The 24,222-nt window shown below is 41.2% G+C and overlaps 2 protein-coding genes across 2 annotated transcripts; both read left to right on the forward strand.

Moving 5' to 3' along the window:
• The first annotated feature begins 483 nt into the window (after positions 1 to 483).
• Positions 484 to 15,837, forward strand: fpgs (folylpolyglutamate synthase). The gene is made up of 15 exons (XM_044334567.1): positions 484 to 658; positions 3,271 to 3,399; positions 3,577 to 3,630; positions 3,959 to 4,023; positions 7,077 to 7,191; positions 8,841 to 8,918; positions 9,167 to 9,228; positions 9,969 to 10,071; positions 10,561 to 10,638; positions 10,786 to 10,933; positions 11,828 to 11,911; positions 12,070 to 12,220; positions 12,835 to 12,910; positions 13,835 to 13,901; positions 14,355 to 15,837. The coding sequence occupies exons 1-15, from the start codon at positions 512 to 514 to the stop codon at positions 14,729 to 14,731; spliced, it is 1,734 nt and encodes a 577-aa protein (XP_044190502.1). The 5' UTR covers positions 484 to 511; the 3' UTR covers positions 14,732 to 15,837.
• Positions 15,838 to 16,745: 908 nt separating this feature from the next.
• On the forward strand, positions 16,746 to 23,017 carry skp2 (S-phase kinase-associated protein 2, E3 ubiquitin protein ligase). Its single transcript, XM_044334571.1, has 10 exons — positions 16,746 to 16,890; positions 17,520 to 17,770; positions 17,872 to 17,983; positions 18,240 to 18,383; positions 18,812 to 18,946; positions 20,465 to 20,563; positions 20,688 to 20,815; positions 20,920 to 20,971; positions 22,251 to 22,358; positions 22,453 to 23,017. The coding sequence occupies exons 1-10, from the start codon at positions 16,877 to 16,879 to the stop codon at positions 22,670 to 22,672; spliced, it is 1,263 nt and encodes a 420-aa protein (XP_044190506.1). The 5' UTR covers positions 16,746 to 16,876; the 3' UTR covers positions 22,673 to 23,017.
• The last annotated feature ends 1,205 nt before the right edge of the window (positions 23,018 to 24,222 follow it).

Here is a 24,222-nt window from a genome sequence, read left to right on the forward strand (position 1 = left end):
TAGTTTTAATGTATCTTACAACATGTCTTTAAGTAGTCTACACACAATAGAACTTTTATCGTCAGTTTACACTGAAATTCATTTAGCGTCATTAAATTTACACACAGATTAAACACACAGTGACACATGTGACTCTTTTCGTAGACGTACAAAACACATTAAACAATCATGACTATTATATATATCACATTATATCCTCTGGATTCAGATCTCAGGTACCAGCACACTGATTTTGGTTTAGCAACGGGATAGACAGATGTATAAAAGAAGTCTTCAGCCTGTTGCGTTTAAAGTGAGACTTTTAATCGCCTGTTAGGAGGCAGAAGTTGGGATCCTTATAATAAAGTGTTACCATTTATTCTCATAAGAAATTAAACAAAGAAAGTGTCGGATTTACGTGCAAAAATAATCAAAACATTTGAAAACAATTTGTAGATAGAGGAGGAGGCGTGTCGTTACGTCATTACGCCTGTCAAAGGAGCCGCCCGTATTTGGTTGCAGCTTCCGCATCATGGCGTGCATGTCGCGCGTGTGGCAGCGGGGCTCCGGGCTTGCCGCGCGGCTCCGACAGCAGCACTGTGCGTGCAGTTTGGCGGGTTTTTCAGTAAGACACTACAGCACCAAGACGGCTCCTCACATACCCGGCATGGAGTACCAGGTGAGCTGCGTTACAGTCAGTCCCGCCTGTCTTTACACCGGTCGCTAGCGAGCTAGTTAGCCAACAGCGCTAGTTTGACAAGTTTATCACAAAACTCTGGAGTTATTGCACAAAAACATGGCTGACAGCACCACAGGAGACTACAGCAACTTTATCTGGCGTTGTTAGTGGAAGAGTATAATTATAAACTGGTAAATTAGCTGTTTGTCGCTGAGGCTATAAAAGTTAGTGCGGACAGAGCGGCACACTGGCAGCTGTACTGTACCGACTGTTATACTGCCACACTGACGGGCTCAACGCCAGAGTACAGCCAGGTTGCTTAACAACACGTGGTCTAATCATCTTCTTTGATGCCATATTTGAGAGTTTGACCTTTGCTAGTTTCACTTCGTGTTGCTTTTTGTCTTATACGGCTTGTGTGTTATCTTTTAACTAACAGAAGTGAAGCTGATATCATCTTGAGAGCCACACTAACAAACATAAAGCTGTCAGGACAGTCACAGGAGACCGATTTATCTTCCCTTGTAACAGTTAATACAAGTGATCAAGTCCATATAAGTGCATCACAATTGCATCAGTCAGTTTGACTCAGCCTATACTCAGTAAAATATGTTATGCAAACCACATTAAAGGGAAAATCCACTGTAAAGCAAACAGTACATTAGGTTATTCTAAGAATTTTGAAGAGAAAGGTCAATTGGCTTTATATGCTTTATTCTGTTGCATACTTCTGTGAAAGTTCAGTATGTCCCAATTTTGTCAAAGTTCAGAACAGAAATGATTCCTGCTTTGTTGCTAGAGCCCTAAAATTGAAGAAGAAATGGTATTACAAGAAAGTTTCCCAGAAACATCACCAGTGGGATGTCCTTGCTGCAGCAGGGTGGGGTCAGAGGGGTGTGTCTGTGATGAAGGTGGATGAGAGCATACCTGCTATAAAACGTGATGCAGCAGCACTGTCAGGCAGGAATAGTGACTTGGAGGCCTGACAGAAATGGTAAGCTGAAAGACCTTTTATTTAATGTGGGAGGCTGATGGAGATACTTAATCTAATGGGTTTTATTGAAATGAAAATGTGTTGGATAAAGTCATCATCATAGCTTCTGTCATAGTGTCTCAGTGCAGCTGTTCTATTAATCACTGTCTATGGAGCAGCTCCAATATTTGTTTGGGTGACTCTAAAGTTTGTCTAATTGCTTAAATGACAGGGCTGGTGATATTCTGTGGTTTCTTATTTTTCTCAAATATCACAAAAAGACCAAAACCAACAATGTGTTAGTCTCTCTCAGGCCCTGTTTACACTTGGCATCAACATGCGTCTTGAGTAGCCACTTGTGATCGGATCTCACTACCCCGCTCTATATGCAAATAAACACAGACATCATTTCCGTCCGCAAAGACCATATAGAAAATAGAGGATGTCAGTTGAGTAGGCGCTCCTTTAATGTGGTCCAGGATGCATTGTGTTTACACTGCTAAACGAATGTGGCCACATGCGGCCCAGACCACCCACGAATGTGGTCTGACTGATCGAATCTCAGTCTGTCTTCAATGCGTCTTGGGTGCGTTCACACCTGTATTTAGAGCTGTCCACTTGTGATGGGATTACCTGAGACGGATGTTAATACCAGGTGTAAACAGGGTCTCAGTACTACCTAGCCTCCTGTCTGTGGCTCCCAGCCCCAGCTGCATCAGTTCCTACTGAAGACATGAATCTTTGAAAAGTTTCATTACAAAAAAGGCTCAGTAATTCCCAGAAAACAGCTGGTCATTGTAGTTTAAGCAAACATTACTCAAACAGGAGGTAATGGTGCATTTGTTGGGGACTATTTTCAACTGCAGATTAATCCACATTTGGTGCTTGATTGCAGGAGTTCCCAGACTATGTCTTTGCAGGAGTGATGAAGAAGAATGCAGCACAGACTGCCTCATGTTCAATGTCATTACTGGAAAAATAACCTATAATAGCACATGAAGTTAAACGATCATAATTCAGCTGTTTTTGCCAAATCACATTGTCTCCTCTCGGCCTATTAGCAAATTTTCCGGGGCCTGAGACTGGTCCACGGCTTGCAGGTTGGGAACTTCTGCTAATAGAAAAAATCTAGAATATCACCAACTTATCCTTTAGTGACATACTTGAAACTGAGTGTGAAAAGATGAACAAGTTGAAACGTGCTAAATAAAACTGGGCTTGCTGTTATTATAGAAATAACATGACACTGACATAACCTGTCTGAAAATGAAGGTGAAAACTGCTCATCCTGAATTCCCCGAACACAAGTCCAAAACCCAACAATGTTCAGTTTAGTGATAGAAAGCAGCAAATCCTATTAAAGATAAATTATCGATTAATCAACTGATTGTTTTATCACAGTGGATTTTCTCTTTATTTTCCCTTTTCTCTCTATCTTTTGACATTAGCTGACTAAGTCATTCATCTCATCAAGTGATGGATAAGAGCTGGACTTCAATCTGTGAATCAATACAAGTGGCTGTCAGTGATGAGACCCTGACTCTTCTTCTTCATCTGTTGCTCTGTTGACTGAAGAAGTTACCTGCATAGTTCATTCCATGGTTGACTTGTATGTTACTCTTTGCTTTTTTTGCTGCAGGATGCCATTTGCACTCTGAACACACTACAGACTAATGCCAGCGCTCTGGATCAGGTACGCCAAGAGCGGAGCCACCCTCAGCTGCAGCTCCAGGCCATGAGAGGCTTCCTGGAACGAGCCGGACTCACAGTGAGTCAGTTACAGCAGCTCACGCAGAGCACGTTTGACACACACAGTGATGACATTACAGTGTTTTTGTTGTCTCTTGTGATACTTTGAGTACTCATTACCTTTAGTCTTATCTGACGTGTGTGTGTGTGTGTGTGTGTGTGTGTGTGTGTGTGTGTGTGTGTGTGTGTGTCAAAGGTGGAAGAGCTAGATCATCTCAATATCATTCATGTGACCGGGACAAAGGGCAAGGTGAGCTGACTGCTGTGTTGTATGTAGCATTTTTAAAGGCTCAGTTAGTAGTTTTTTGAGCATAAGTCACACACAGATGCATTCACATATAGAACTGAAGATGGATATAAGTGGGGATAAAACAGCTTTTTGTGTTTGTTGACATTCAGATTCAGACAGCCTGTTCTTTTTTTTTAATATCGAGCTCCAAGCTAACATTATGCAAGCCCTGACAGAAGGTCATGCAAACATGTTTTCAAACGCGCGTCCATTCATTGAAGGAAGCAGTGAAACTATTGTGACAGCGGTATCAAGGTGTCCTCTTCAAGTGCTTGTGTTCATTTTTCAGGGGTCAACATGTGCGTTCACAGAGCAGATTCTGAGAAGTTATGGCTTCCGCACAGGATTTTACAGGTAAAATAGCAGCATATTAATAATATTTCCACTGTTTGATACAGAGGGATGACATTGCCAGTACACGGGCTTTATGCTTTTTGTTTTGTAGAAACCAGAGACAGCGTTTCCCAATCCTAATGTAAAAAATGTAGGTTAACTACCATTGGCTGAGTTCCAGTTAGCTGTGCTGCTTCTTATATAGCAATAAGAGTGGGGAAACTCGCTTCAATGAATCTGTATCAGCTAATAATCAAACTAAACTTCATATTTCCACACTCTTCCACTTAGTGTTGCTTAGTAGGTGATTCTAAAACAGAGTCCCTGGTACTCTGCTTAATTATGCTTAATTATAAGCCAGTACAGTATGTGCTGTTCAGAACAGAGGTGCGAGAGAGAAAGTTGTCTGACAACATGTTTTTTCATGGAACTTTAGCCTTTATGTAATGGTGTGATAATATTGAGGGAGATGAGGAAACAGTGAAAGAGAGGGGGGGGGGGGACATGCAACCACTTCAACTCTCTAGTATTGGTCCATTGAACACATAGGCCCTGTTTACACCTGGTATTAACATCCGTCTCAGGTGATCCCATCACAAGTGGACAGCTCTTAATACAGGTGTAAATGCAACCAAGACGTATTGAGGACAGATTGAGATCCAATCACTCAGACCACATTCGTGGGTGGTCTGGGCCGCATGTGGCCACATTCGTTTAGCAGTGTAAACACAATGCGTCCTGGACCACATTAAAGGAGCGCCTACTCAACTGACACTCTTCCACTTTAAGTGTTGCTTAGTAGGTGATTCTAAAACAGAGTCCCTGGTACTCTGCTTAATTATGCTTAATTATAAGCCAGTACAGTATGTGCTGTTCAGAACAGAGGTGCGAGAGAGAAAGTTGTCTGACAACTTTTTTTTTCATGGAACTTTAGCTTTTATGTAATGGTGTGATAATATTGAGGGAGATGAGGAAACAGTGAAAGAGAGGGGGGGGGGGACATGCAACCACTTCAACTCTCTAGTATTGGTCCATTGAACACATAGGCCCTGTTTACACCTGGTATTAACATCCGTCTCAGGTGATCCCATCACAAGTGGACAGCTCTTAATACAGGTGTAAATGCAACCAAGACGCATTGAGGACAGATTGAGATCCAATCACTCAGACCACATTCGTGGGTGGTCTGGGCCGCATGTGGCCACATTCGTTTAGCAGTGTAAACACAATGCGTCCTGGACCACATTAAAGGAGCGCCTACTCAACTGACACTCTTCCACTTTAAGTGTTGCTTAGTAGGTGATTCTAAAACAGAGTCCCTGGTACTCTGCTTAATTATGCTTAATTATAAGCCAGTACAGTATGTGCTGTTCAGAACAGAGGTGCGAGAGAGAAAGTTGTCTGACAACTTTTTTTTTCATGGAACTTTAGCCTTTATGTAATGGTGTGATAATATTGAGGGAGATGAGGAAACAGTGAAAGAGAGGGGGGGGGGACATGCAACCACTTCAACTCTCTAGTATTGGTCCATTGAACACATAGGCCCTGTTTACACCTGGTATTAACATCCGTCTCAGGTGATCCCATCACAAGTGGACAGCTCTTAATACAGGTGTAAATGCAACCAAGACGTATTGAGGACAGATTGAGATCCAATCACTCAGACCACATTCGTGGGTGGTCTGGGCCGCATGTGGCCACATTCGTTTAGCAGTGTAAACACAATGCGTCCTGGACCACATTAAAGGAGCGCCTACTCAACTGACACTCTTCCACTTTAAGTGTTGCTTAGTAGGTGATTCTAAAACAGAGTCCCTGGTACTCTGCTTAATTATGCTTAATTATAAGCCAGTACAGTATGTGCTGTTCAGAACAGAGGTGCGAGAGAGAAAGTTGTCTGACAACTTTTTTTTTCATGGAACTTTAGCCTTTATGTAATGGTGTGATAATATTGAGGGAGATGAGGAAACAGTGAAAGAGAGGGGGGGGGGACATGCAACCACTTCAACTCTCTAGTATTGGTCCATTGAACACATAGGCCCTGTTTACACCTGGTATTAACATCCGTCTCAAGTGATCCCATCACAAGTGGACAGCTCTAAATACAGGTGTAAATGCAACCAAGACGCATTGAGGACAGATTGAGATCCAATCACTCAGACCACATTCAGAGTAGGTCTGGGCCGCATGTGGCCACGTTCATTTAACAATGCTCATAGTTAGGGCTGAGCAGCATATTCATATTTTGTCATTAATCATCTCATTGTAATAACACAGAGTGATTTTGTCAACTTTAAAATAAAGATAATTCTTAGACATAAATCTCCTTCAATTAATTTTTAAATACTCAACAATATCAGCTGAAATTGACAGTTACAGTTCATTCTAATGTCTAACAGATTCTGGAAGAGTCTTCTTGTTTTTATGCTTTAATTTTCCACATCACCCAGCTGTACCCTGCACATCCAGCACAACATATTACCATTTGAATCTGTTGTTTCTATTGCTTCCTTATTCCTAAGTTTTATTTTAACTGTCCTTATGTGTTTCTAGGTATGTTAGTATATTTTTGTACTACTATATGTGTATTTCTATATGGATATGGCTGGAATGACAAATACATTTGAAACTTGAACTTGAACCTGAAACTGTCCTGGAGGCACAGTCACACAGTGAAGTCTAGTGTATGAGTGTATGCCCTCAACAGCACTTCTAATAATTCATTTTGATCAGCTTGATTAGTTTGATCATCCAATAAAGATTACAGAGAGTAACTGCAGGTAAAAACAGAAGTATTTGGAGTAGCCTGAACACAACAAGCAGCTGCAGGAGGAAAGATTATTGAAGCATATTTTCTAGGAAATGACTGTGTTTGTGTGTGTGTTTAAATGTCATGTATTACATATTCATACAAAAATGATCAAATTTGCCACATCAGATTGAAGATATGACATCTATTACATGGACCTGCAAGTGTAATAACATAAATATATAGGTATAAGTAACAAAGTTAACATGTGCAGTATGTTTTTGATCTCAGCAGACTTGTTGTGATGTTTCTGTCTTGGTTGCAGTTCCCCACATTTGGTACAAGTCAGGGAGAGGATTCGAATCAATGGACAACCAATTGGGAAAGAGCTCTTCACTAAATACTTCTGGCAGGTTTATGGACGGCTGGATGAAACTAAGGTGGGTCCATGTAGCAAAGCAGAGATGTATATGTTTAAAACACAGCCTGTTCTCCGTGTTAACTGTACCTGTTGTTGCTAACCATGGCTATTCATTTACTTCACTTGGGGGAAACGGTTCAGTGGATTAACCTTTGTCTAACAGTAATGGCAGGCATACCGAGCTTGATTTCTGTGGCATTTTAGTCACTCGTGCATCCTGAGAACTCCCCTCAGCTGTGTATTATCAGTGTCACAGGTTGTAATTGAGTGGAGTACAAAATGAGACCCCTCATGTCAGGATGAGCGTGACCCTCATGTGACAGCGTGCTTGGGTCACATTACTAGCATTCAGCTGTTAGACTTCTTAAATATTTCAGACACTTTGATGGACACTCTTTAAAAACACACTTAAAGTTTAGCGTAGAGAAGTGATGTCACAGAGACGATCAGAGAATCTTGCTCAATCACTGTATTTATTGTAACTGTAACTCAAGACAGTACATTTGAGCAGATAAAATGTAGTTCACTCTGAAGTCATTGGAAGTGTAGTGAAGTGTAAACATACTGGTACACCATGAGCTCACCTACATGTGTGGTGTTCACAGGGAGTGAACATGCTTTTGAATCAGATTGAAGGAGTTTCCCTCAAACATCACACCGCCCACACCTTCTGAGTTAAAACTCAAATAATGTTTACACTAGGGGTGTGCCCAAATACAAATTCATTATTCGGCAAAGCACAAATAGTGGGTTTTATATGAATATTTGTTTCATACAAATATTTTAAAAATTATTTGTTGGGGGTGTTCCCCAGAGATAAAGCTGAGCTACTGATGACATGAAAAATGCTCCCAAGGGACTCTCCATAACCTGTTGTTCCCCTTCTCCTTTCCACAAAGTTAGGTTGTAAAAAATAGGCAATGAATGAAAAGTGCAAAGCAATAATTGCCTTTGAAGTTTCTCCCCATACTTTGCACGGTGTGCTGTCTCTGGGGTATGGGTGTATAAATAGCTAGATGTCTGTCTGCAAGGAGGTGATGAGTAAAGTTTTAGCTCAGTAATCGGCACAGTCGTCTTCAAGACCTCCTTCGTACAGTAGTTTATTCATGAACACTTATTGTAACATTTTAATTTTCTAAAATTAAAAGTGTAATAAAAACAAAAACAGGATTTTTAAGCCTCTTTCCACTTTCATTCGAATACAAATACAAATAATTTTGCTGCCTCAACAAATACAGATACAAATACAAATACTGGGATCTCTGCACATCCCTAGTTTATACCAAATAGAAATAAGAAAAAAGGAAAAACAATAGTGCCAAATTTCATGAAAACTATCTGTTTCTGTTTGGCACTGCAAGTACATTTTCTGACATATGTAAAGTTCAAAATGTCCCGTTAACTTGGTTGTCAGATATCTGGAACACTTCAACTCTCACTGTCCATTCACATATAGATATTTTCTGTATTGAAAAGCTTTGGACATACAGACCAAAAATCTAAATAATTTCAAATCCAGCACACTAGATGAACGTTCTGAGATCATGATTTTTGAAAACACAGGGAAAACATAATTGAAGCTTTTGTATTTACTGGTGTGTGTTATTTGATAGAAATTTTGATGCAGAGTGATGCAGTCATTTTCTTCCTTCTCTTTGACCTCTACAGGAAGCCCATGGAGGGACAATGCCAGCTTACTTCCGTTTCCTCACCATCTTGGCCTTCCATGTCTTTCTTCAGGAGAAGGTTCGCTATGGACATCATACATGACAGCTGCTAGATAGGTGGCATAAGCTCTAGATTCACTATTTGGCAATAAAACAGTCATACAGCTCAACATACACTGCAAAGTTCCAGTCTGGCCTGTAGTTGTTGAGATGTCTTGCTCTGGATCAGCATGTAGGATCAATCGACCAACGAGGCTCACTACATTTTAACATTTTATTTCTTTACTTACTTTCTTACCTTCAATCTAAACAATTTCTTTTTTCCAGGTGGATTTAGCTGTGATTGAAGTTGGAATTGGTGGAGCATACGACTGTACTAACATTATACGGTAAGATTCTCCTTTTAAAGGTCGACTCTAATGCAAAGCTGCTGTCAGTTGTAATTGACTCACTCAGTCTGGAAATAATCAACTAGAATTTGATGTTCTGTACACTCTCGATCACAAATTTTGTTCATTTATTTTCCCTTAAATGGCCTAAGTTTCAGAACTGACTTCTGTCTGTAAACGAGGAGCATTAATATGTTGCAAAGTAGAGAATGAAGTTTAGTTTAGTTCTAATGTCTGAAGACCATTACTCACTTTTAGGACAGAATGATTTATGTTTTCCTAAGTGGATATCGAGTGTTGATGATTAAATGTGAGGCCGTCTACAATTGTTCATAAGTATCTACAGAAACAGCATGATGATCCAGGGTCAGTTTTCTCATTCTGCTGCACAAACTGTCAGATCAGATCATCCAGTGAACACTCTGCTCTCCAACATACCGTTTCCTTGTTGAACTCTGGCCACAGTCCAAAGCTCCTCTGACCACTGGACTGGGTGCAGTGATGCGTATCAAATGTTCTTGTCTTTTGGCAAGCACCGCTTTGCATCCAGTAACTGCACTTTGTTTTATCTGTGAATGTCAGTAGATCTTCACAACAGAAACTAGTGTGAACTCAGGAGGGAAATTATCTTCTTACCCTAATGTGACTGATGTACTGTCATCATAATGTTTCTAATACATAATGTTATACAGCTTTATCCATGTTGTAATATAACTTTATCGATGTTCTTGTGTCAACAGGAGGCCATGGGTGTGTGGCATCTCCTCTCTTGGTATAGACCACACTCAGATTCTTGGAGACACCATTGAAAAGATCGCCTGGCAAAAAGGAGGCATCTTTAAGGTGTGTTACAATAGAGAAATATGTCGAGTCATTGTGATCTAAACTGAACTACATGTCCACTTACTATCTTTCTGTAGAGCTTTCGGTTTGTCAATGGATGGCGTGTGCTTGGTTGTCATGGAGATGGAGATTGGGGGGGTTTTTGAGTTAATTTTGATGTAGCCAGGATTTTGAGTAAAGCCGAACCGCATCTCCATGACAACTGAGCAAACTCCATCTGCTGATAAAAGCCATTAGATGTGGTTGAAAGCTCCAGGAAAAACAAGTAAGTGGACCTTGAGTAAGTTTGTTTTTTTTTTGTTTAGTCAAACCATTTCCAAAGTCAAGACTGACCTTTGACTGTCAGTTGCAAGTGATGCTGTATACCTGAATTCAGACTTGGTGGACATTGATGTTCTTTTAAGTTAAAACCGCTTGTTGTTACATTGTTGGTACATTTCTACTTTTCTGTCATCTCATTGGCTGTATATGGTGTGCGTATGATTTCAGACGGGGGTTCCTGCCTTCACAGTCAAACAGCCAGAAGATGCAATGGCTGTGCTGAGGGACCGGGCCAAAGAGAGGAGAGTAAGTTTAGTAACCATTCAGACTAACTGATGTAATCTTCTCAGACAGGGATTGCTCAGTGAAATGTACCTGTGTCAATACTTGTCTCTTCAAATGTCTCCTTCAGCTGCTCACTTTTCTTCATTACAATCTAACTTGTTGTTGTAGTGTCCTCTGTGGGTGTGTCCAGAGCTGGAGAGCTACCAGGCAGACTGTGGACCTTTACATCTGGGCCTGGCAGGGCAGCACCAGCGCTCCAATGCCTCCCTGGCCCTCCAGCTGAGTCACAGTTGGCTGCAGAGAAGATGTTTACCAGGTGGGACGGGGGTGGTTAACTAACATTTGGACTGAATGTCAGTGACAAGAAGAATATAATAAATGTATTTAAGACATTTTGGACATAAATTTTGTATGCAATGCTGTGCTAATTTTGGGCAAAACACAGCCTGAAAGCTTTTCTCAACATGCACCTTGTGCAAATTTGACTGCAATTTAACATATCTGAATAAAGGTGTTACTTAGTAGTGCTAAATGCTAAAATTCACCATCTAGTCACTAGTAACTGTGTCTGTTTGCTGTTTGGTGCTGAGCAGGTAGTGTACAGTGGCTTTTTAGAGCTTTTTCTCTGAGAACAGCTGCCTGCTGTGACCGAAAAAGACGCTATGAAAGCACTGAGAGTGAACCACAAGAATAAAATTGCAGCCAGACAGCTAAATAATTAACTGAAACTCCCTCTAAAGCTCTGTAAAGCTGAGGGGAGCTGCAGAGTCAGGTGATAAGTCACACACATTTGATACAATATTGTTATAAAAATATTGATTATAGCCACTTTAAGAGCATAAATGTATCCCATATCATCTCTAATGCTCAGAGAAAATAAATACAGTTTAATTAACCACAAAACACTGTGAGTGTGCACATTTCTAAGTTGTTGATTAGATTCTTCTCATGCCAGATCAGTGCAGGACAATATGGGAAAAACACCACCTTATATAAACACAGTTATACCAGGTGCAAAATATCACACGTGCACACACTCTCTATTCTTTCTGTAAATGTCGTCATATCTGAAAAAAGCCACAGTGTACACCTACCTGTATGTCTGAATGAGAAAAAGCCTTCATTTTACCAGATACAGTAATGTAATTTATTCCATGAAAAGGCCTGAAAGCTGTCCCTGTTCTCACCACAGCCTGTCCTCTCTCAACAGATGAAAGCTTTCCTTCCACCAGTGTTGAGAGCACAGGTGTACTTCCAGCAACATCCTTCAAGCCCAGCCCCATCATGGTGAAAGGTCAGTCCTGAAGACGAAACACAGTAAAGTGCTTCAAATGTTAAGAGAACCATGATACTGCTGGTAGTTGTGATACTTATGAAGTAGATTTTGTGAAGTTACCAGGCTTAACGTGACATCACAGAGTGTGGTTTTCTGTTTTTCTGCTGTGGTGTCAGGGCTGGCAGACACAGAGTGGCCTGGTAGGAATCAGACTCTGAAACACGGACCTGTCACCTACTTCCTGGATGGAGCTCACACCATGCGCAGTATGCAGGCCTGTGTACACTGGTTCAAAGAGACTGCTGCCCAGCATGAAAGGAAAGCAAGGTGAACATCACTCGCTAATGACATGACACTCAACCATCAAGCAACTTAATGTGACATTGTATATACTTTGAGTAGTTTTACCATGTCTGTGTCATATCTATTTACTCTGTAATTTTAATAATGAGTTTTTTATATACTTTTATATACTGTAAGTAGCCTAGTAGTTCAACAGATGTATATTAACACATTTCTCGAGAACCGCTCATCCAAACAACTTCACACTCATCACTGCACTTCCCTGGGTCTTCAGCAATACACCTACCATGTGTGAAGTCGATTGGATGAACAATTGTCGAGATACACAACACACATACATACAGAGATTCCTTTCTTTATAGTTAGATGGCACCTCTCACCCAACAAGACCACATGTTTTAAATGTTAGCTCAGCACAACATGTAACATGTTTTTTACGTGAGGCTGTACCCCTGCTGCCCCATCATCCACATTGGTTGTAGGCTGATGTGAGCCTGGCTAAATGGAAATCAGGCCATTTAGTTGTTTGTGATAAAGCACCTCCATGAGGCTTGATAACTGCTATTCTGTGCTCTCTCCAACATTTCAGACGTCTGCTCACAGAACGATAATAGTATAAAACCTTGTTTGTGTTGCAGTGGACCTGTGGCCAGAGTCTTGCTGTTCAATGCCACTGGAGAGAGAGACTCAGCAGCCATGCTTAAACTACTGGTGGTGAGTATAATGTAACTACCTTCTGCCAGTGGCTTCACAGCTATTAAGCAGGATACTTACATTTGTTGCTGAAAGGACCAGTGTGTAGGATTTAGTGGCATCTAGTGGTGAGGTTGCAGATTGCAACCAAATGAATACGCCCCCCTCACCCTCCCCTTTCAAGCATGTAGGAGAACCTATGGTGGCTGTGAAACTCCCGAAAAACGCAAAAAGCCTTCTCTAGAGCCAGTGTTTGGTTTGTCCGTTCTGGGCTACTGTAGAAACATGGCTGTGCAACATGGTGGGCTCCGTGGAAGAGGAACTGCTACCTATGTAGATATAAAAGGCTCATTCTAAGGTAACAAAATGCAATGATTCTTACTGTCAGGTGATTATACACTAATGAAAACATACTCATGAATATCATATTCCCTTTCTGCTAGATGCCACTAAATTCTACATACTAGACCTTTACAACAAGTGACCAGTATGTAAAACTTTGCAGATTCAGCACTAAAAATGAATGAATAAGCAAAAATATGGTGGGCTGTTTTCAAGCATAGATGAGCTGGGCAGTTGCCCGGGGTGCCAAAGATGTATATCCCAAGATTAGACTCAAGTTAAGACTCACAACAAGGACACAAGTGTGCATATTAAGGCACTCAATGACAGACTAGGCTACAGTATGCGTTGAATGATAACATGGAACAGACCTGCAGTGGAGTTAAGTTGAAATAAACTAAAATATCATTGATACTTGACCATGAAAAGATCAGTGGCGCAGGTGCAGAAGCATGTGATCTGATGGCCACTCCTACAGTTAGCCCTAAATGGATGAAGACAGCTCTCTGTTTTACCTAGTTTGGGCATTAATGCTGGACTGACTCTTGTGTTGTTTGTTAAGTAATATGGTGCTTTTCTACTTTGTGTTGTGTTCCTTTTCAGCCGTGTCATTTTGACTTTGCTGTGTTCTGCCCAAACATCACTGAAGCCATCGCTTCTTGTAATGCAGGTGAGATCATCGGGCCTGTTGCCTACTGAAAATGATAATGGACCATGCCATTTTCTCCTATGAACTACAAATCAAATGCTTTTTCCATGACTGCTAATTTTCCGAGGCATACTATAGTATTTATTTATTTCCTACCTCTAGACAGACAGTGGTTCAAGTTTATTTAAAGGAATTTTGAGAAATGTGTTTATTTGCATTACTTTCAAGAGGATGGATGTCACCCTCATGTCTGTGGGTCAAGTACTGGAGTCAGGGCATGGTTAGCTTAGCATAACGACTGGAAACAGGAGGAACAGCTAGCTAGCCTGGCTCTATCTAAAGATCCAAACACTTTGTATCTTGGTTGTTGGATGCAAACATAAGTATAAAGTGCTGTTGATGTTGATCTTGATACTGTATCTTGCTTTTGTTTTACAAAAAAAAAATTAATCAGTGAACTTTGTTACCTCTCAGACCAGCAGAACTTCAACGTCTCAGTTGAGAACATGTTGACTCGCTGCTTGGACAACGAGAGGAGCTGGCGTCTCCACAACAGCACGGGGGACAACGAAGGCACACAGCTGCTGATCGAGGACAGTCTACCTCTGGTCCCTGAAAAGAAAGCAGACACCTTGGTCTTCCCCTGCATCCTTAGCGCCCTCCAGTGGATCACCCAGGGCAGGGATTCAGTGCTGGCAGACCCAGCCGAGAGAGTCCTAGCAGTGAAACCCAGCATCATGGCCAAAGCTGCTCCCCTCTGCAACGTAGCCGAGATCCACGTCCTCATCACCGGAAGCCTGCACCTGGTGGGAGGAGTACTCAAACACCTCGACCCAGCTTCCTCCAAGTAAATGGAGTGTGAATTTGTGAATTCAAAATGTTTCTAGGCAGGTGTTCTGCTTACAAACACGTTTTCCTTTGTGGGAGAATTCTAATTTCTGCCAGTATAGATGAGGTTTTTGTGCTACTAGCTTTTCAGGCAGTGGTAGTAGTTGTTTACCAGAGAGGGATTAGCTGCACCCAGTACTGTCAGCTTCTCTACTGTGGCTGATGCTAGGAGCCAGCTAGTTTGGACCAAGGCAGCGGCAGGCCTCACATCGGCCCCAGCTTCACCCAGAGCCTTATGGACGACCGCACAAATGTGCCGAGCTCATGCCTTTAGTCTTACTTGAAGCCAAATGTGTTTACATGAACTGCAGTGGTGTACATTCATGTACCATAATGTGAGCTGAACTAGCTAAACTGGTATTATGTGCGCTTCAGTAATCACTGATGCCGCCTGACAGTTATTATATACTTTCTTATTTCTACAAAAAGCTGTTGGCACCAAAAGTGCTACATGGACTACATGGACTTCTGAGTTTATTTTGGTTTTTACTTGTGCATTTGGAACACTTGAATATTACCTTTCACAGTCTTTTTTAAAATGAAAGCCTCTTTCTATGCTTTCTTCTTTTATTTCGTCCATATTCAACAATGTGCTTCACACACATGGCCCACTCATCTTTTTGTGTAAATATTCTAACACTAGTGTTAGCAACAGATAAATTCATGGAACTGTCTGAACTGTCTGTGTAATTTGAATTGTAATTATAGTAATATTTAAATGGTCCTTAATTTAAACTGGCACTATCTGGCTGTAAATCATACAGTTTGTATTTATGTCTGTATATTGGTGAAAGAAAAGGTATAAAATATACTGCTGGGTCTTATCTGTTTGGAGAGACATCATGGAAACAGGTCATCAGCTCCACAGGTGGCTCAGACTCACCCTGTAGCCTCAAATGACTTTTAGATTTAATATCACTATAAAAAAGTACGCTCTTTTTTTCAATGTTCATGTGGACCCATAATGACACAAAATGCACCTAATTTGTACCTGTCACTTGTAAGTAGCAAAGATGAAATCTGCTCACATCTTAAATATGAGTCAATTAAAAATATAAAGATATGGGAATTGTGTCGAGCATTTGTAATATTTCTTTGTCTCTTTTGTAAAACTAAAATGTAAATGGATGTGTTTTATGAATATAGACAATCCTTGTCTATTAATTGTGATAAACCTATCAATTTTTGGAGAATATGTCCCCAGTAGGGCATCATCATCCTCATCAGTGGTGGAGGGAGTCAAATAGACAGCACAAGCATGCACTAACACAGATCCTCATGAGTGGACACTGAAGATCACAAAACTTGCATCTGTATGGGAATTTCTAGTAATGTGTGAGTTAATAAACAGCACAGAGACACTGTTATGTTTGTTGACCTGAACTTGGGCAGGATTTGGAATAAAAATCCACCCAGGACTGACTCAGACCGGCCCACTGAAACTCACTTGACGATCAGACCACCCATACAGCCTGTGTCACTTTGTTAGAATTATGTAGTTAAAAAGAGATTTGATTTCTTAGATTAACTCATTATTTGTGGATTAATTCATGAATTAGAACGCCTGTACAGTGTTACACAATGATAAATATATTGATATAAAGTATAATGTTATAATTGATATTTACAGTGTCAGATCAGATTCTATGGTGGATTAATAACACCTTTCCATATAAAACAGACCGCTACAGCTTAACTACACAAATCACATTCTCATAAATGACCATATAACTGAGTCAAGACAAACAATTAACATTATATACATAACATGAACATTAATAGGAAAGGTAGCTAGTATTTATCACAGGTGTACTTGCATTGTAACTGGTATTTCAATTTTTCACATTCTAACTATTAAACATCATGGATGTATAACGAGGGAAGAAAATACTTTGAATAAACGGAAAACACATGCCCCTGCCACTCAGTCAGACGTATGACGTAGGACGTACGGCGTGCAGACGCGTCAGTGACGTGGTAAATCCAGGGCGCCCTGCTGGTGGCGGTGAGTTTAAAGAGTCTCAGTTGGAGGGCTGCAGTGAAAACAGTCACGTACTCAATGTGTGCTTCTCTCCACACATTACACATTAAGGTTTGAACCGAAGGAGATGCCAGAAGATAGGTATGGTTGAGAATGTTTTTATACTTTGTAAATGTAAAACAGTAATCCGAGCGCCTAAAGTTAACTTTAACAAGTCATCCATGTGAAACTGAGCCAACACTATCGAGTTAGCTGGCTCGGTTGTGTCCCAGTTCAAGAACTACCATTTATCTCTCAAGCTAGTTTTAGGTGAAGTGCAAGTTTGTAACGTTAGTCGTGTAATAAGCAATAACTGAGTGTGTAGTCGCTGTCTTGACCTGCTATAGTGTGAAACTTAGCTAATAATAATCGATACCGCGCTTTCTCGTCAGTCAGGCCTTCGTTCGTTCTACCTATGCTTCCTTCCTGCTTCAATAAACAATATAGTAACTTTGGAAAATGTGCATAAACAGTCACTGTAACTCTGCACTCATGTATGGCTGGAAACAGAAGTGACAGAGTAGTTATATTTTCTTTAGCAGTTAGAATTGGCGCGGTCACCCCGCTGCTGGCTGCAGCAATATGGCGGGCAGAGAGGTTCTTTTCTCAAAGCGTCGCAAACCAATCTTATTCTGAGCTGCTGTTACATAACGACAGGAACAAGTGTTGTGTGTCGCCTTGTCAACATTTTTATATTTGAGAGGGTTTGATTAGTTCGTCCTTCCATCCAGCATGCCACTGCAGGACCTGCCCTGCCTGAGTCTCCAGGGCTCCATGTTGTCCCAGTCCAAGAGGGTCAACAAACGCAAGACCCGAGGCTGTCTGGGTGAGGGTCTGGACACTGAGTGCACTCCAACAGAGCTCATCCAGCAGTGGTCACCTCCACACAAGCACCAACGCATCATCACAAAGGGGAAAGAGAACGACAGCAACCAGTTTGTTCTGGCCAGGCGGTCGAGGAGGAAGAAAGAATCCACTTCAGGTAGGAAACATCTTTCTGACCTCCTGTACAGGTGTGGTGTTGTTTGTAGCTGTGATAAACCCTCATTCTTTGCTCTCTTTTTTTTTTTTCATTCATTACAGGCATTTCATGGGACCACCTTCCAGATGAGCTGCTTCTCAGGATCCTCTTCTACCTCCCTCTGCATGACCTCCTCAGGATGTCTGTAGTTTGCAAGCGCTGGCACCGCTTAGTGTGAGTGTCCAATCACCAGCATGCATTTTCAGAGAATGACACAGGAGTGAAACGTTCATCCTTAACTCACTTGATCCTGATTTACTGCTGTTCCACAGTTTCTATTACATTTGCACCCAATTTCACCCGGTTACATAATTTTTTTTTTCATGCTGTTACAGGCCCCAAAATGATCGACTTGCACATGGTGTTGTTGTGTTTTTTTGTTTTCTCTCTCCTCCCCAATGACACCAACCTGTGTGTGTTTCTGTCCCAGGTTTGATGAGACTCTGTGGCACAGCGTGGATCTGGAGGGGTTGACCCACATGGGTCCAGCTCTGCAGCAGGTGCTGAAGACCGGAGTCCGCAGGCTGCGCTGCCCTCGCTCATTCGTGGAAGATCTGCACTTCACAGGCACAGGGTGAGTCCAGTAGTTAGTGGTGCCTCATCTGGGCAAGTAACAGGTTAATTTTCTTGTCAACAAATCCCATGAAAAGACCAAACCCAAACATAAACTGATACATCTTCTTCCTCTGTGCCATAGAGTTCTATTGTTGTTAAAACATCATTAAGCTGCACTGGATGACATGTTCCTTCATCACCATGAACACACACAGTAGTTTATTTTAACTCAATCCCACACACACACACACCATCCTGCTGCCAGAAATCCTCACTATAACACCAAATATAGATGAATCCACTGCTGAAAATAGTCCCCAACAAATGCACTATTTACTCCTATTTCAGTAACATTTCTTAAAATCTACAGTGAGCAGCTGTTTTTTTTTTTTAGGAGTGCAGTGATGTAAAGTTGTATTACTTATGTAGTGTTTTCCTTTTGTTCAGCACACTGCAGATAACTGAACTGGACCTGTCCAGCTCCATCATCCCCACCTCAGCTCTGGAGAGCATCATCTGTCGCTGCAGGCTGCTGGAGTATCTGAGCCTGGAGGGCCTGCAGCTCTCAGACACCATCATCAGGTCAGTTCTCAGCTCTCCTCATCCACTGCCAGAGAACAAGCATCTATTCCCTCACAAATCCTCACTGTTGTCTATCATACACCACACTCCTCAATGCATCTGTAAAATATTATATTGAAGCATGATTCAAATCTTTATCTCTCTCCTGTTAAATATTTGGAGATGTTATGTAAAAGCTGTAGTGAGTGAAGGTTTCAGCTGCCAGCAAACTGACTCAGCTGTAGTTAATTATTGATTCTGTGAGTGATAGAAAAGACAAATCTTTGCTTCCTGGTGAATATGTTCTCTACATACTATGATGTAGAGTACAAATACAGGCCTTACAGTTCATTTATACAAAATAATTACAATTAAAATCACAACATTGGTCAGAAAATCTCTAGAGATGTTCCTGAAATGGTTCATCCCCATGACCAACTGTCAAACACATACAGTGATTGAACTAAGGACGAACCCAAACCAATATGAAACTAAATTATTAAAGACCACAGTATTGATGAGCTCTGACGTTACCGGTTCTGCTCTCAGTATTGGAGACATCAAGAAAATAGATTTGCTATTTATTTAGGCTACATAAACATTATCTTGCACCGTTTGTATCTCACCAACTGCGTTTCCAATTTACAATAAGATTAAGACATTCATCTGACATGTTTTTTCCCAATCCAGAAGAGAGATGGCTTTCTCTGGGTTTTGGCATCATTTCTGGCCGTGCCTCTCCTCTGTTCTCTGTGTCAATGTTTGAGAGCTGGGCTCAACTCCTACACACCCAAAAAAAACGTTAAAAGATAACATTTACTTGAGTTGACAACAGCTACGCATGTTACTGTGAGTGCAATAAAACCTTTGAGTAAAAAGCCTGTAAGAGTACTTTATCAAAACAGAATAAGTGCAGAACAAAAAGAGATATTTTCATCTACTCTGTCCACAGTCTCCCATCACCACCACCGGCATGTTTGACACAACCACAGCACACTAGTTAGGCTAATAGCTAATTGTCTGTATGTATCCAACCTTACAGACTTTTTACTCAAAGGTTTTATTGCACTCACAGTAACATGCGTAGCTGTTGTCAACTCAAGTAAATGTTATCTTTTAACGTTATCTTTTTTTTTTTTTGGGTGTGTAGGAGTTGAGCCCAGCTCTCAAACATTGACACAGAGAACAGAGGAGAGGCACGGCCAGAAATGATGCCAAAACCCAGAGAAAGCCATCTCTCTTCTGGATTAGGAATAGTGAAAACATGTCAGATGAATGTCTTAATCTTATTGTAAATTGGAAACGCAGTTGGTGAGATACAAACGGTGCAAGATAATGTTTATGTAGCCTAAATAAATAGCAAATCTATTTTCTTGATGTCTCCAATACTTGTCACTTGTATAACTGGTCGTGTAAATGATTGAATCTCATCATTGTGGGTTACTGTGTTTACTACTTCAGGTGTGTGCATGCTAGTGATCTGTTTTTATATGCTCTTCTTTTCTTATTTGATTTCTTTTGTCCTCTTGTCTCTCTCAGCTCTCTGGCTAAGAATCCACAGCTGCTGCAGCTCAACCTGAGCGGCTGCTCCGGCTTCTCTGCTCCCGCTCTGAGTGAGCTGCTCAAATCCTGCTCCAGGTCTGCTGCTCACTTCTCTTCATGTCAAAACAAACAGCCGCTGGTGCTCTACATCCTCCGATCTCTGCACATTTTACTAATGCTCTGCGTGTGTGTTTGTTTTTTTTTTTTTTTTCCCGTGCAGAATAGAGCAGCTGAACATATCATGGTGCAACTTCAACAATAATCATGTGAAGAGTGTTGTCAGTAACGTGAGCTCCAGCGTTACTCACCTCAACCTCAGCGGCTACAGAGAGAGCCTCACGCTGGACGGTGAGTGAGAGGTGTCGGAGGCTGAGGGTTTACAGTCGCTGTCTGTTGTGAAGAGAACTACTCTACATTCATCTCGTCCTCATAAGTGTTGTTTCTCTCTACAGATGTGAAGGTGCTGGTGGCGAGATGCCCCCATATTCAGACTCTAGATTTAAGGTAAGATGGTGTTACACTTCACTCTGTTTCACAGAGAGTATGAAGGATGCTTTAGAAATCAACAACATCACACTTTATAAATTTACATTTCATAGAAGCTAAAAATTAGCACCATGATGTCTATATGTCTAATATTTGTCACCATGGCAACCAAAAGTATTTGTTTTGGTGCTTGTGTTGCGGTGGGAGAGAGGCTACTCTGCATCATGAGGGAAGGCTGGCACACACCGGCCAGCCTTCTTGCATTTTGTTCGCTCTGAGTTGAATTGGTTCTGTAGAACTGGTGGATTAACTAAAGTACTGCACTGTCTATCTTCTCTACTGGGATTTGTGTATTTTTGTCTCATGATCTATACTGCAGCCAGCCACCGGGAGAGATCGAGATGTCTCGCCTTCACTTCTTGACAAGAGAGAGAATATAGATGGAGACAGGGAGATGCTGCATGACTCTCCGTAGCTGTATATCTCTCATTTTTAGTTATGCTAGCAGCAAAGCGCTGGGGATAACAATGACACCGCTTTGATTTAGACAGAAATATCTTAACAACTATTGGATGGATCACCATCAAAATGTAAACAGACATTCATGGTGGCCAGAGGATGAATCCCACTGACTCTAATCCTGACTGTTTCTCTAGCAGTTCCACCAGCAGGTCAAAGTTTTCACTCATGTTGTGAAATATCATTGACTTGATGGATTAACAAACAGAGGATGTATACAAATGACTCTACATCTAGCACCACCATGAGGTTGACATTTTAGTTCTTTAGTCAAATCTCTCAACAGCTGTTGCTGTTTATTTGGTCGAGACGAGGCCTTTTTAGTTCATTGATTTGATTTTCCCGCCCTCTATCAACCTGATGTCCAGCAGCAGCAGCAGGCAGCTGATTTCAGTGCTCTGATAGAAACACACTGTACACTACCTGCAAACACAGTTAGCTACTAGCTGATGAACATAGTGGAGCATTTAGAAGCTCTAGAGGGGAATATTTTTCTCAGGCGTTTGAGACAAAACGGCGCTAAAAGAAGAGTGAATATTGGACATATTTAAGTGGACACAAATACAACTCTAACTGAACACTGATGTTGCTCTGTGACTACTATATGTGTGAATAAGCAGCTGTTTTTAACAACTTGATAAGGAAATCAGTGTTTTGTTTTCTGAGTGTTTTGCTGCCCCCAAAGTGGCCAAAACCAATCAATCAATCAATGAATGCATGTTGAAGCTCTTTGTGGTCTGTGCTACAGTATATTGACCCTGGTTCCTCTGTGTTACAGTGACAGCACTCTGCTGATGGCTGACTGCTTCCCTGTCCTTGCACAACTGAAATATCTGCTGCATCTGTCCTTGAGTCGCTGCTATCACATTCATCTCGCTGCCCTCACGTAAGTCCCCCCCCCCCCCCCCCCCTCGCCGCTGCTGTCCCTGCTGCTGCTGTTACCTTGAGTGGTGAAAACCTAACCGCAGTTATATTTGCAGTGACCTCGGGAAGACGTTCCCCATGCTGTGCCTGCTGGACGTGTACGGCCTCGTACAGGACAGCCACCTGCCCGCTCTGAAGAAGGAAACTCCTCGCATCAGCATCAACTCCAGGCCTTTCTCCAGCATCGCCCGGCCCACGCCCGCCAACGTGCTCGTCGGCTGCTTCAGTGACCGTGTCATGTGGAACAGACCGTGTCGACTGAGAATCAAGTTGTAAGCGTTTTTTTTTTTTTTTTTTTTTTTAAAGATGGAGCTAGTTTAATCCTGCAGTATTTTGACACACATACAGGGAGTCTGGCCTGGTGTGCAGAGATGGAGCCTTGTTTCAGTGTTTCTTGCTGCTACAGAAGATGCTTTTAGTGTTAGCTAGCATGACGGCTGTGCGATATGACCAAAATCTCATATCTCAATATAGGTAATATCATATCCAGATAACAATACCTATCACACTAAAGCACATTTCTTTAAATTCAATGAATAGTTTATATCAAATGACCAAATGGAAAGGCCTCTTATTACATTTAGAATTATACACTCAACAAATAAAAGGTACCTACTCATATTTGATGATTTTTCTCCTTTTATTTAGAAGCTTTGAGCATGATTCTAGATGTAAAACAGGTTAGGAGACTGATCTGCAGCATCATTTGTAAAGTACGTTGCAGTTGTTTGGTCCGTGTCAGACTTTTCATACCTAAACTACATCCATATGACACAAGTAGCCCCGCATTTATGTACAAGCTCCTGGTTTTGTCTTGGCTGACCAGAGGCCTTCTCCTGTTCTGTGTTACGTTTACTCTCCTCCATGTTTGTTCGTGTCGCCTTCATGCAAATTTCCCGCCTGCACCCCGTGCCCTGCGGAAGAACACAAAACGTCGTCCAAATGATGAAAATATTGCCATAAAGAGTGATTAGTGACACAATGAAACAAACGATAGAGCGTAATATGAAACGATAGATGTTTTTCTGCCGTACATAATATATATATGGTCATATCGCACAGCCCTGGCTGGCATTAATGGTACCAAAGGTCATAGTGGACCTTAAGTACTGAACATGCAAGCTTGTAGAGAATTGTAATACTTTTTTTAAAAAATAGGAAACTTGAATGTTGAATCCAGTTCTCGTTGGAATGTGTTAACAGAAACTTTTTTTAATGGGTTATTGAATCTGTTTTAGGTTCAAATAATGTGTTAATTTAAAATATTTTGTAAGGGAAAGATGGTTGAAAAGCTCAATGGATGTTTTAGGATGTCTAAAAAATGTTTAGGACAGTTCATTCTTTTATAAAATGTAATCAGATGGTAATGTGTCCTGTTGACAGCTGTAATAATGCCCTCGTGTAAAGTTTGAATCAGTGCAGAGGTTTTAATGTGAAATGATGGATCTGGATCAGGTGTGGATGTTTCTGTTGAGCCACACTGTCGCTAAAGAGACACTACTTCACTACTGTAATAACTGGACCAGGTTGACATCAGTGTGCATTTGACTTCTCTCCAACTGGACACCAGTTGCTTTTACAAAGCTCATTATCACAGTTTGCATGTCTGTGTGCAGATGTGCTCTATATTACCATTTCATTCAGATGTCAGAGACTGAACTTTAATGGAACATGAATTTTGTACTTTTTTTGTACTTTTCCCTTCTAAGTCTTTAAAGTAAACCACTGAATACACAAACAGTTCTTTGTGTCTGAGCTTTGTTTGTCTGTAACACTTTACTTATTTATCAAAATGAGATAAAATATGAAAGTTAGTGTCAGCTAGC

The sequence above is a fragment of the Thunnus albacares genome, chromosome 18 (assembly GCF_914725855.1).
Source record: "Thunnus albacares chromosome 18, fThuAlb1.1, whole genome shotgun sequence".
NCBI classification, from domain to species: Eukaryota; Metazoa; Chordata; class Actinopteri; order Scombriformes; family Scombridae; genus Thunnus; species Thunnus albacares.